The sequence below is a fragment of the Saccopteryx leptura genome, chromosome 2 (assembly GCF_036850995.1).
Source record: "Saccopteryx leptura isolate mSacLep1 chromosome 2, mSacLep1_pri_phased_curated, whole genome shotgun sequence".
NCBI lineage: Eukaryota > Metazoa > Chordata > Mammalia > Chiroptera > Emballonuridae > Saccopteryx > Saccopteryx leptura.
Genome location: NC_089504.1, coordinates 219,770,273 through 219,783,907, shown reverse-complemented (window position 1 = coordinate 219,783,907; position 13,635 = coordinate 219,770,273). Strand labels below are relative to the sequence as shown.

The 13,635-nt window shown below is 37.8% G+C and overlaps 1 protein-coding gene across 6 annotated transcripts in view; it reads right to left on the bottom strand.

Annotated features, from left to right (window-relative positions):
* The window catches only part of BRWD1 (bromodomain and WD repeat domain containing 1), a 147,538-nt gene that overhangs the window by 41,378 nt on the left and 92,525 nt on the right, over positions 1-13,635 (bottom strand). For 4 of the 6 annotated variants that reach the window (XM_066370173.1, XM_066370175.1, XM_066370177.1 and 1 more), the window contains exons 24-32: positions 13,348-13,476; positions 13,133-13,240; positions 12,117-12,241; positions 10,555-10,637; positions 5,439-5,550; positions 4,711-4,772; positions 2,312-2,467; positions 1,967-2,087; positions 218-343 (exon numbers count right to left, since the gene is read on the bottom strand). In XM_066370173.1, the coding sequence (XP_066226270.1) occupies positions 218-343; positions 1,967-2,087; positions 2,312-2,467; positions 4,711-4,772; positions 5,439-5,550; positions 10,555-10,637; positions 12,117-12,241; positions 13,133-13,240; positions 13,348-13,476 (1,022 nt within the window). The remainder of the gene's footprint in view (positions 1-217; positions 344-1,966; positions 2,088-2,311; positions 2,468-4,710; positions 4,773-5,438; positions 5,551-10,554; positions 10,638-12,116; positions 12,242-13,132; positions 13,241-13,347; positions 13,477-13,635) is intronic. The other 2 variants (XM_066370174.1, XM_066370179.1) reach the window with 1 other exon arrangement.

Below are 13,635 nucleotides of genomic sequence, written 5' to 3'. Positions count from 1 at the left end.
ATAACATTTTCTTAAGATTTTAAAAAGAAAATTTTAGATTAATTTCTTACCTCTTTACAGACATTACAATCACAGTATATAAAGAAATGTCCTTTAAAGTAACACATTAAAATGGGTGTAAAACTCAGAGAGCAAAAATTAAGCATGGATGGTTGTAAGAACACAATATGTAAAGTCACCCACTCCTCCACATCATTAACAATAGAAAAATACTTACTTGATAAATTTTAAAAGTTGGTCAGTTATCTTCTTAGCTGATCTTGCAATTACACTCTCTGGTTCATTAAATGTTGTGGCATTATGCTCTATATATCTGACTTCCCAAACCACTGCAGATAGCCTCCTTCAAAATAAAAAGACAATTAGAAAATAAAAAGAAAGAAACCAAGTAAATAATCCAGCACATTAAGCCAGCATGATATATTAATTAAACTGTAATTGCAACGTAATAATGAATAACCTCATGCTGGCAACAATCATAGTCATAAGCAATTACACTGGATGCTGAACTTCAGAGAATACATTTAAGGACCGAAAATCTTAACATATCACTTCATCGCATCTAAAACCAACTGAGCAACCCTCCTTTTTCACATTGCCTCTGGGGACATCTGAAGCTGCTGAGACTCGCTGAAGACAATGTGTTCAACACTATCAATCCTGTGCATTTCTGATCAAATGCACATTTCCATATTTGACCACAGACATAAATTAGGTTATTATAATAATACTTCAAAGTATCTGAATTATAAAAAATAAGATACCGGCCCTGGCCGGTTGGCTTAGCGGTAGAGCGTCAGCCTGGCGTGCGGGGGACCCGGGTTCAATTCCCGGCCAGGGCACATAGGAGAAGCGCCCATTTGCTTCTCCACCCCCACCCCCTCCTTCCTCTCTGTCTCTCTCTTCCCCTCCCACAGCCAAGGCTCCATTGGAGCAAAGATGGCCCGGGCGCTGGGGATGGCTCCTTGGCCTCTGCCCCAGGCGCTGGAGTGGCTCTGGTCACGGCAGAGCGACGCCCCGGAGGGGCAGAGCATCGCCCCCTGGTGGGCAGAGCTTCGCCCCTGGTGGGCGTGCCCGGTGGATCCTGGTCGGATGCATGCGGGAGTCTTGTCTGACTGTCTCTCCCCGTTTCCAGCTTCGGAAAAATACAAAAAAAAAAAAAATACAAAAAAAAAAAAAAAGATACCATCAATTGCTCTTAAAAAATCATTGACAGTAGAAATCTTTATCATTACCAGTCCTCTAGAAGCCACAGATAAAAAGTATATGATTCTAAAAATAAAAATAAAAAAAGTATTTGACTCTAGGGAATTGATATTTCAAATGCTATCAAATTATTAATTAAATTAAATTTTGTAAAAATAGACTACTTCCCTGGCCAAATGGTTCAAGAGATAGAGCATTGTCCCAGCATGCCAAGGTCATAGCTTTCGTCCCCAGTCAGGGCACATGCGAGAAGCAAACAATGAGTGCACAACTAAATGAAACAACTAAGTGGAACAAGTTGATGCCTCTCTTCCTCTCACTCAAATCAATGGAGGAAAAAAAAATAGACTACTAAAGATTGAGGAATGAGATATAATCATTTTTCTTATTTGGGTTCTAGCTACACAGGCACCTAATACAATGTCTTATAGGACCAAGAAACAAAAATGGGCCTAGGCCAGGTAACTTATTTGCTTAGAGCGTCGTCACCATAGCCAAGGTTGCCAGTTCAATCCCCAGTCAGGGCACATACAAGAATCAACCAATAAATGCAGAAGTAAGTGGGACAAGAAATCGATGTTTCTCTCTCTTTCCAAAATCAAATATTTTAAAAGTAAGATGTTACAATAAAAAAGAAAAGAAAATGAACAGAAAATGTCCCCATTCCACCATCACCATCAAATACCATTACCTCTATTTACTCTACTTGGTATGGCCAAGTTATATTTTCAAACTGTTTTTAAAGTAGGTTTCTACTAACCTGTAAAATCGATTAACAAGTCTCATTCGAATTGTATAAAGATCAGTTGGGTAAGCCACTACAGTACAGTACTTCGGGTACGTACACAGATCAACTGGACCTGCAAAAGCTGCTGCTATATCTGTCAGGGCAGACAGAAGAGTTTTTATCAATAAACTCATGACCTCTAAGTGAGATTTCTATAAATCATCCATAAAGTATGCTACAGCTACTTTATGCTGCGCTTAACCAAAAGGTAACAAATAGAAATTGTAGTAATACACACAACCACAATTATGATACATTTTTAAATACTATGTGGAAAAGAAACCTTGAACATTAAAATTTATACACTAAAAAACTTACCGAGATTCAAAAGTTGATCTATACCACTAATTATTCGTTCACATTCTTCATCTCTTGATTTCTGACCCCATTCACCATCTTGTGGTTTGTAGAGTAATTTCTCTAGCTCATCTGAAGTAACAGAAATACTAGCTCCTAATTCTTCAGGTGGATCAACTATAAATTCCATTAAAAAAGAACAAAAAGGATAAAACAAACCAAAAGCCAAATAAACACTCTATTTAAATTCAATAGTCAAAGGTCATAAATAAAACACTAATTACAAAGGACAAAGTATAGTTACTTAATAGCCAAGAAACTTTTTAGGTAGCTGACACAACCTAAATCAAATGATTAAAGTTAAGCCCTCAGTAACAGGATTAATTGCTATTATGCGCCTCCCAATATGATGTACTGGAAATACAATATCACTTCTCTGACAATCTTGCCTCAAATTCAAAACCTGGATTTAATCATGAGAAAACATCAAACAAACCCAAACTGAGGAAAATTCTATAAAATAATTGGCTAGTACTCTTCAAAAGTGTCATGGTCACGAAAGATAAAAGAAAGATTTAGGGATCCCAGATTAAGAAAGACTAGGAAGGCATGGCAATGAGATCCAGTATGTAAAAGGACATCATGACAGTAGTCCAAATTTGAAGATCTATAGATTAGAATTTTATCAATGACAATAATTTCCTGATTTTGATAGCTGCACTACAGTTATCTAAGATGTTAACATTTGAGAAAACTCTGTATCCAAAATTCTATGTACTATTTTCATAACATTCTATAAATCTAAAATTATTTCAAAACAAAATATTTTAAAAGTGCAATAAAAATTGATAATGAAAGTTTACATTTTAAAAAGGAACAAAAGGCCTTGTAAATATTCAGAGAACATTTTCTTGAAAAATCATAAATAAAAGAAAAAAATATCAAGAACTAGAAGATAAACTTAACCATAACCACCTAACAATCTGGTAAGTAAAATCATATTTTGTTATTTTCATATATATTTCCAAGACTGTTAATACAAGTAAACCTCTCTTCATATTGTTTATTTTTTTGCCTGCTCATGTCTTTTGACAATTCTAATGGCTTAATACCGACCTCATTAACAGTAAAAGCTCGTTATATAATTGCTTTCACTGATTTGTAATATTTTTTACAGTACTTAAAAGCACTAATTGGAGCCAGATGGCTTGGGCTGGAATCTCAACTCCTATCCTTTCTGGATATGTGTGTGACTTTAAACATATTATTGCAAACTCTCTAAGCCTTAGTTCTTTCACCCATAAAATAACAGAGCATCAACCTCTGAGCAAGACTAAATGAATTAATACAAAGTTCTTGGAAACTGAGTAAGACCTCAAAAAAAGGTTTGATTCTACTTATTATATGCTTTATACATTGCAAATGCCATTTCCTATTATAGTATTTGTAAGATACTAAGCTCAAATGAAAAGCTAACAAAGGGAGGTAACTGGTGACTTTCACCAATGCAGTTAATTGAAATACATTTTTTGAAAAATATCTCATTTCTTAAAAAATCATTATTTCCAAAATAATCAGATATATCAGAGAGTAAACACAAAGCAAAGGGTGTGGCCCATAAGGTAAGACACAGAGAATACTGGTGGAGCAGGTTTGAATGTCAAAAAATAGTGGGGAGTAGAAGGACAGAAGTTTTTGTATCTTTTTACACAGAATAAAGACTACTATTATAAAAGAAAGCTAGAGAGTGAAGAAATGGAGGCAAAAGACATAGAGCACCCCTCCAAAAGTGTCTGCAAAAAGGAAACACAGTAGATTAAATGTTCCAGAAAGTCAAATGCAAGATGTTCTAAGGCACAAGAAACAAATTCAAACTCAAAAGGAGAAAGGAAGGCCAAATCTAGAACTGTTGCAGGGAATGAACTGAGTGTAAGTGTCTTGTCAACAGAGGTTGAAAGCAGCGGGTGGGACAGCAAGCACTGAAGAGGTTGACTCTGGAGCAGAGACACCTATCTCTATTAGGAAAGGAGCAGATAATCCACAGTAAGACAGACAAGTCAAGGTAAAGCAGAGGACAGATGGAGTCAAGTTAGAGCTTTTCTTTGAAGAAGAACAACGGTAACAGAGTAATGATAAGGAAAAGGAAATGGAAGCCACCCAAAAGAGGTCAATAGAGTTGTATGTAAGAAGGCTTACATGAGAAATAACAGTGGGCTACTAAGATGTAGCCAGCATCAAGCTGGAAACTCAAGATAAGAAAGAGTGAACAATATACACATAGTTCTGTTGCCTTCTTTAACTGTGTTGCTCAGTTACCATAATAATTTGAAAATATTTCTCAAAGAATAAAATTTGCTCTGTAAGCAAAAAAAACCAAGACCATAAAGGTAAAATACTTTTATTATTTAACAATTACATACCATTATCAGGAATTGGTTCCATATCCCATGGGCTAAGCTTTTCAATTTCAGTATTGTCCCACCTGTTTAAAACAAAAAAAAGTCTGGTTAGCCTTTTATAAAGACAACTTGTGGCTAATAACTAGGTATCTACTATAAGAGTAAACAAGAAGAGAAAAAATATAAAAATGAGTCTCATTGTAGCAGTAAAAGTTGAAATATTAACAGTAAACATTTTTTAGAAGGCTACATTATAAATAATAAGTGTAAAAATATATGGCGGGTTGAAGGACAAAACAGAAATCTAGTGTGGCTTGTGCCAGGGTAAGTGAACAAAAACTCCAACAGTGTGAAGGCCTTGAATATGATGCTTCAGAATGTGGACTTTATTCCACAGCCAATGGAAAGGCAGTAAAAATATTTCTGAACAAAAGAAATACCGCAGTATGTGCCCCTGGACAATGATCCTGCAGTATCAGGTTGAGGAAATATTAGGAAGCTACAGAAAAGCTCCAGAGAAGCATGCAGAGACTGTACCCCAAAGGGGTGCTAGTGAACAAAAAACGACAGGAGCATGCTAGAGAGACAGACACTAAAGAAGTGAGACTGATGTGACTTAATGACAGATGAAATCATGAGGGGTTTTTTAATCTGAAACTTGTTAGTCGTTCATACAACAACCTGCCACAAAGAATAAATGTTTGTAGGTAATTCGTTTGTAGGTGATTCGTTTTCATCTGCATACAGACCTAACAACGTAACACTGGAAATGACTATCAGGGTACTGTGGCTGATAGGGCTCTTGACTTAGCACAGTTCCAAACCACCAGGCATCATCAATGATAGAACGGAACCTGTCACCTGGAAGAGACATGATCCCATCTAAGACACTAGTTTGCAACCCTAACATTTTTAATTTATAAAATATCACATGAAAATATTTCAGTAAAAATAAAGCATTATTTATGTTAAAATTAGCCATCCATCCTTCTCCGTGTCACAGCAATCTTCAGTGATAAAACAGATATAAAAAGAAACAATGTTACACTCAGCAATTTACTATATATAACCATACTCCATAACAGGCTAAAATGGTTTATGACTAAGTTCCATTGTTTAGTGGATCCAAACATCCACTTCAAAAGAAGTTCTATTATATTTTACTACATGAAACAAAGAATGAAGTTTAACAAAACTCAAAAAACTTTTACAACAATGTACACTATCAATAAATACTTGTGTAATAAAGTATAGTAATACACATTTTTAGCCCTCAATGGATATAGCATGGTCCCAGCACAAAAGATCAAGGGTTTGATCCCCGATCAGGGCACACGAGAAGCAACCAATGAATGTGCAACACCATAAATGGAACAACTAAGTGAAAGAAAAAGTTGATGCTCTCTCTCTCTCCTTCCTTTCCCCCTCCCTCAAGTTAATGGAACAATTTAAAAATATATATTTCTATAATTATACTTTTAAATATGTAACATTTCCTGAGGAATATAACAAATTATAAAAGTTAACTATAATTAGAATTTAATACATGATTATTCTAATGTTGTTCCTATATAAGTATATTCACATAAAACAGTGTTCTAATAAGATCTCATAAAATCAGGTCTAAATGTCCCCTCAACAATAATGCTTACACATTTATTGTTTTAAAAAGTTAAGCATCTAGCCTGACCAGGCAGTGGCGCAGTGGATAGAGCGTCGGGCTGGGATGCAGAGGACCCAGGTTCGAGACCCCGAGGTCGCCAGCTTGAGTGTGGGCTCATCTGGTTTGAGCAAAGCTCACCAGCTTGGACCCAAGGTCGCTGGCTCGAGCAAGGGGTTCCTTGATCTGCTGAAGGCCCGTGGTCAAGGCACATATGAGAAAGCAATCAACGAACAACTAAGGTGTCGCAACGAAAAACTGATGATTGATGCTTCTAATCTCTCTCTGTTCCTGTCTGTCCCTATCTATCCTTCTCTCTGACTCTCTCTCTTTATGCTATGCTCCCATTATCGCAGCATAGCATAAAGCAGGCAAGAAGAACTTAGTAAGGCTTCTATACAAACCAACTGTGGAACATGTAATTCAACAGACTTCAGGGACTTCAGATAACAAACATTTCTAAATGTATCCTACAATTATAGCACTTCTAGGGAAATAAACTGTGTCTGACCTCTGTTTTACATATATTACAAAAGCAACACAGACTGCTGTAAGAGTCCTAGCTCTTCCTTCCCATCAATCCCATTTTCAAAAATAAAATAAATTTTTAAAAAGTCAATCATCCAGCATTAATAAGTCTTTGGTAAATTAACAATTCTTTCTCCAAGGAAAGGTTTACAGAAACAATACCAATCAAATTAAAGCTACATTTCACCCCTAAAATAGAGAATATTTATATAATAAAATACCCACAAAGTCTAGAACAAAGAGAGTATGTTTATAGTGAATACTGTAAAAAAAAAAAAAGCATTATCACAACTATTAAGAGTTACATGTTTTAAGGTTCTTAATACATTTTCAAATTCATGTAAATATGACTTTTATGTATATTTTAAATCAAGTTCACTATAAACCTGTAGGCCCCTCATCCCTCCACCCATCTCTCTAATAATAAAATTCTACTTTTGAAAGAATTTCATTAATCTAAAACTTCAACTTTAAGAATAAATATTAATATATTTTTTCTAACTTTTTAATGAAAAGCATGTACTACAAAGTCTGATATAACACCATGGTTTTTGTCCAATCCTATAATGTAAACAACCTAATTTAATATAAACATCAACTATAATAAATATTACTGTAATAACAAATCCAGTGGCTTCATTTTGAAATGCCTATAAACATAATAGTTATAAGAGAGCCAGTCTTTGATACTTGGTAATACTTTTCTTCCCTATTTATCTAACACTAGACAAATCACTGTTTATGCAAAAATATTTCTTTAGTATAAGACTAACACTTTAAATTAAAAGGAGCCATAAAAATTAGTATTCACATAGTAAAAATTGGCTTTTCTACTCCACTAATTATTTTCCTGGTTATTCAGGTTGATTGTTCTATAATTTAGTTGTAATTCCAATTTGGTCCTGGGAGAAGGAGTATAACTTCTGCCTATTCTATTGCCATCTTGGCTCTCCATTAAGTATTTTCAAATAAACTTATCTTAGCTATTCATGAGTAGGGTAAGCTTCTGCTAAGTAAAGTTCTCAACAGAGTATACAGAGCAACAAACAAATACCTATAATACAATAGCATAGCTAAAACTTTAGGTGAATTTCATGTAAGAGTTAATGGGGAAACAAAAAATGAATTAATTGGTATGTAAGATTTAGTACAATAATTTCTCAACTACAAAAATAAAATAAAATCCACTAAATTATAAGAGGCAATTAGGAATCCATTTCTAGAATTTAGCTGTAGAAAATTAAGTTTTAAAACATTTTTTAATGGGCATTTTGGCAGAACAAAATAAGAGCTCTGACTTACATGTATGTCATGGGGTTGAGAAAATATTATAAAAAAGAAACTAAGTTCTTTGGGTCTTGGCTGTATGACTTATTAACACCCACATATTCTGCTGTCTTTTTTGTGTGTATGGCTAAAAGTTTTCCTTCAAAAAATAAATTTCCTGGGCCCTGGCCGGTTGGCTCAGTGGTAGAGTGTCGGCCTGGCGTGCAGGGGACCCGGGTTCGATTCCCGGCCAGGGCACACAGGAGAAGCGCCCATCTGCTTCTCCACCCCTCCCCCTCTCCTTCCTCTCTGTCTCTCTCTTCCCCTCCCGCAGCGAGGCTCCATTGGAGCAAAGATGGCCCGAGCGCTGGGGTTGGCTTCTTGGCCTCTGTCCCAGGCGCTAGAGTGGCTCTGGTCGTGACAGAGCGATGCCCCGGAGGGGCAGAGCATCGCCCCCTGGTGGGCAGAGCGCCGCCCCCTGGTGGGCGTGCCAGGTGGATCCCGGTCGGGTGCATGCGGGAGTCTGTCTGACTGTCTCTCCCCGTTTCCAGCTTCGGAAAAATACAAAAAATTAAATAAATAAATAAATAAATAAATAAATAAATAAATAAATAAATAAATAAATAAATAAATTTCCTTTACCTCTAGTTCCAAAATAATCTTGATTATTTGTTCTGACATTACTGGTAAAAACAGTTTACCAAGAACAGCAACACTGCCTGACCAGGCAGGGGAGCAGTGGATAGAGCGTCAGCCTAGGACACTGAGGATACAAGTTCGAAATCCTGAGATTGCCAGCCTGAGCACGGTCTTATCAGCTTTGAGCACAGGGTCACCGGCCTGAGTGTGGGATCACAGACATGACCCCATGGTCTCTGTCTGAGCCCAAAGGTCACTGGCTTGAGCTAGGGGTCACTGACTCGGCTGAAGCCTCTCAGTCAAGGCACATATGAGAAAGCAATCAACTAAGGTGCTGCAACTATGAGCTGATGCTTCTCATCTCTCTCCCTTCCTGTCTGTCTGTCCCTACCTGTCCCTCCCTCCCTTCCTCCTTCTCTCTCGCTAAAAAAAAAAGAACAGCAATACTCTATAGGGATAGCTAAAGAAATGTATCTGAATTGTACTTGTTTATAGTAGTATCTGTAGAAAAAAGCAGAAGCTATGAAAATTAATGAGGTTTTAATATCTTTTATGAATGTGTATATTGAAAGACACAGCCTGCGTAAAACTTAGTATTTCTAATGAGACCAAAACTGACAATGGCAGAGTAAGTTATCCTAAGTGACTAACATCAATATGAGCTCCCAAGATAATAGTACATACTGAAAAGGAATAATACTATATGTATACCTGTGAAATAGGCACTACAGTTGCTAACTGACATAACCTGGACTAACACCAGTTATCAATTCTGTCCTGAAGAGATTAATAACCTATACAAATTAATGATCTAATAAGTGAGCCCACCAGCCCACCTTAAATGGCCACCATAAAAACCACATTCAAGGCCCTGGCTGGTTGGCTCAGCAGTAAAGCGTCAGCCCGGTGTGTGGAAGTCCCGGGGGTGGATCCCCAGCCAGGACACACAGGAAAGGCACCCATCTGCTTCTCCACCCTTCCCTCTCTTTCTCTCTCTTCCCCTCCCGCAGCCAAGGCTCAGGAGCAAAGTTGGCAGCAAAGTTGGCCCGGGTGCTGAGGATGGCTCCATGGCCTCTGCCTCAGGTGGCTCCAACTGCAGCGGAGCGAAGCCCCCTGGTGGGCATGCCAGGTGGATCCTGGTCCAGCACATGAGGGAGTCTGTCTGTCTGCCTCCCCCCCCACTTCTCACTTTGGAAAAATACACAAAACAAAACAAAACACATTCAAGTTAGTGTCCACATTGAGGTGATTTTATTTTTTCTGTCCATCTATATACCTCATGATTATAAAGCTAAGTGTTACATAAATTACTATTTTTTAAAGGAATGGTTTCCTCAAGTCAGCCTATTTAGTTCTGAATTGATATATCAAAGGTAAAATAATCTGATATGCCACACACTGCCTGTGTGAAACTTGCATTATTTTTCAACTTAACTTTCTGACTGTTTTACATCATAGGATAATCTTGTGAATTAGCCAGTGTCATGTTAAATCAGAGATAACACAGTATAGTGAAGTCTGGAAGGATATAAAAGGTCAATTCTAGACCATAGCTAATAAATAAGAAATATCCCTTCAAAATGTCACACACACCATAAGAAGAAATGTTGTTTAGCCAAAATGTCTACTAAATAGTAGTGAGTACCAAGCTCTAAGTGAACTACACTTATCAGTCCCTAATATTTATTTCCAGAATTTACATGTTTGCATCCACCAATCAAAGGAGAAATTAATTCCTAAGGATAGATAAAACTCAGTAAGGACAGACTTACAAGACTGCCAATTCCTCTGTCTTGCTTCATCGTAAAACTGACGCAACACAAGAAAGTCAATAACATCTGGCATATCGTGATACCTAAACAAAAATAAAAGGTTATTAAATGCCTTGTGTAGGTTAGTCTATAGCAGTGGTTCTCAACATGTGGGGCGCGACCCCCGCCGGGGGAGAGAACCGCTGGTCTATAGCAACACTGTCCAAAAGATATACAATAGGAACCACATATGTAATTCTTAATTTTCAACTAGTCTTATTAAAAAATAAATTAAGGCCCTGGCCGGTTGGCTCAGTGGTAGAGCGTCGGCCTGGCGTGCAAGGGGTCTCGGGTTCGATTCCCGGCCAAGGCACACAGGGGAAGCGCCCATCTGCTTCTCCACCCCTCCCCCTCTCCTTCCTCTCTGTCTCTCTCTTCCCCTCCCGCAGTGAGGCTCCATTGGAGCAAAGATGGCCCGGGCGCTGGGGATGGCTCCTTGGCCTCTGCCCCAGGCGCTAGAGTGGCTCTGGTTGCAATAGAGCGACGCCCCAGAGGGGCAGAGCATCGCCCCCCTGGTGGGCAAAGCGTCGCCCCCTGGTGGGCATGCCGGGTGGATCCCGGTCGGGCGCATGCGGGAGTCTGTCTGACTGTCTCTTCCTGTTTCCAGCTTCGGAAAAATACCCCAAAATTAATTAATTAATTAATTAAAAGCCCAGTGAACTTAACTTTAATAGGGAAACAATATATCCTAATATTATTTTACCCTGTAATCAATACAAAATAATGATATTTTTCATTCTTTTTCTTTATCAAGTTTTAGAGGGTATAATTATCTCACTCGACTGAAATCAGCCACACTTCTGGTGCTCAATGGCCACACCTGCTAAATGGCTATCATTCTGGACAGCACAGGTGTAGAAAATAATTTATGGCCCTGGTTGGTGGGCTCAGCAGTACAGCCTGTCAGCCCAGTGTGTGGAAGTCCCGGGTTCAATTCCCAGTCAGGGCACACAGAAGAAGCAACCATCTGCTTCTCCACAGCCCCCTCTCTCTCTCTTCTCCCACAGTCATGGCTCAAATGGTTCGAGCAACTTGGCACCAGGTACTGAGTATGGCACCATGGCCTCGCCTCAGGTGCTAAAATAGCTCGGTTGCTGAACAACAGAGCAGTGGCCCCAGATAGGCAGAGCATTGCCCAGTAGGGGGCTTGCCAGGTGGATCCAAGTTGGAGTGCATGCGGGAGCCTGTCTCTCTGTCTCCTGGCCTCTCACTTAATTAAAAAATTTTTTTTATTCTAACATTTTCTCAAATACAAAAGCAGAGGCCATTTCACCTACAGGCCAGAATTCTCCACACATTTAAGTGACATGGGAAAATGTATAAAACAGGGTAAAGCCTAACTGGTTGCTGCTGTAGCATGCCTAGTCTTACTTCTACTGGGTTCCCATCTCTCAGAACTTGAACCTACATCTTAGGTTATCCATAGTACTCTACTATTTTCCCTGCAGCTACATGGAAAGAACATGCTAACCAGCAAGAAAGAAAATGTAACTTCAAATAACTTCATAAGAAACAGCACATACCTAATAGAGAAAGATTTGTCCATAAGTTTTCCAGTTGCAGGATCTATAAATGCTAGTTTGAGGCAACACAGTGTGGGGGGCCCAACCTCATACCGTATTCCGATTATTTTGACCAATTCTTGATCCTTCAACAGATTTTTTAAAAAGAATAAATGTTTAAAATGGTTAAATCAATTCCTCAGGTCATTCTCCACATACTGCAAAATTCAGTCAACTCACAATTTAGGCTTCCAAACCAGAAGACAAGTTTAAGTGACTATTAATTTTTGCTAAAGTTAACCTTCACATCCTTTTGGAGACAACTACTTCTGTTTCTAATGTAAGAAATATATTCACTTTAGAAAATACAACATTCCCGCCCCCCATCTGCATTTTCACTTTCTGCTGTTTCAGTTACCTGTGGTCAACTGTGGACCAAAAATATTAAATGGAAAATTTCTTAAATAAGCAACATGTTAAGTTTTCAATGTGCCATTCTGAGTAGCATGATAAAATTTAAGGCTGCCCCACTGTCCCACTTGGGACGTGAATCGCACCTTAGTCCAGAGTATACACACTGTATAAACAACCCACCCATGAGTCACGTAGAGGCCATCTCAGTTATCAGATTGACAACTTTTTCAGTACCGGGAAGCTTAAGTTTTTCTATATTAAGCATGAGGCGGAATCTTTTCTCCAGTTTCTATTTCTTCTTCTGAAAACTTACACTGATTTTTATCATCTGTCCTGGGTATGCATATTTTAAGATTGTTGATACGTATTGCAAAGCTGCCTTCCTAAGAAATTCTAACACACTTAGAATTTTACATGTCAATCAGCAATATACGAAGACTTCCCACTGATAAACACAAGTCCTCCTACTGGATCTTAAGGTTTAGAGATAGTAACAGAAATGTTTTTAAGTAGAAAATTAATGGAAAGATGATAATGAAATATACCTCTAAGTTTTTTAATGGATTTATAAGTAATTTAATTATACAGTATATGCTAAATGTTTAATAATACCATCATCTTACCCTAAGATCCATTTTTCTCCATGGCTCCTTGTTAGGGTTCAGTTCATAAATGTTATTTCTTCTCACAGCTTCAATATAAGCTTCATGACCCTGTCGAAAATATATTACCTACAAAAGGATACATTGAAAAATAACAAATAAAAATAAAAACCCAAGCATAACATTAATTTTGTTTTAAGTCCCGTATTCCAGTTTTAAAATCTTATTCCTCTCACCTCATCACCCATTTGTGGAACAAAAGGAGACTTCCGAAGTGTCGTATCAGTTATCCATACTGGAGGATGAAACTCATATAAATGCTCCATGTTTGCAAGCTCTGCTGGAGTTATTCTCCGCAAATTCTGCTAAGGGGAAGAGAACAGAGTTTAGTAGAACAGAAAAGAGCAACATGTACTCTTTGAAAAACAAAAGAAATGTCACCATTCAGAATATTTATTTGCATATCACCTAATGATTAGCTCTTAATTAAACACTATACATATTTGGTTCATGAACATAAACAG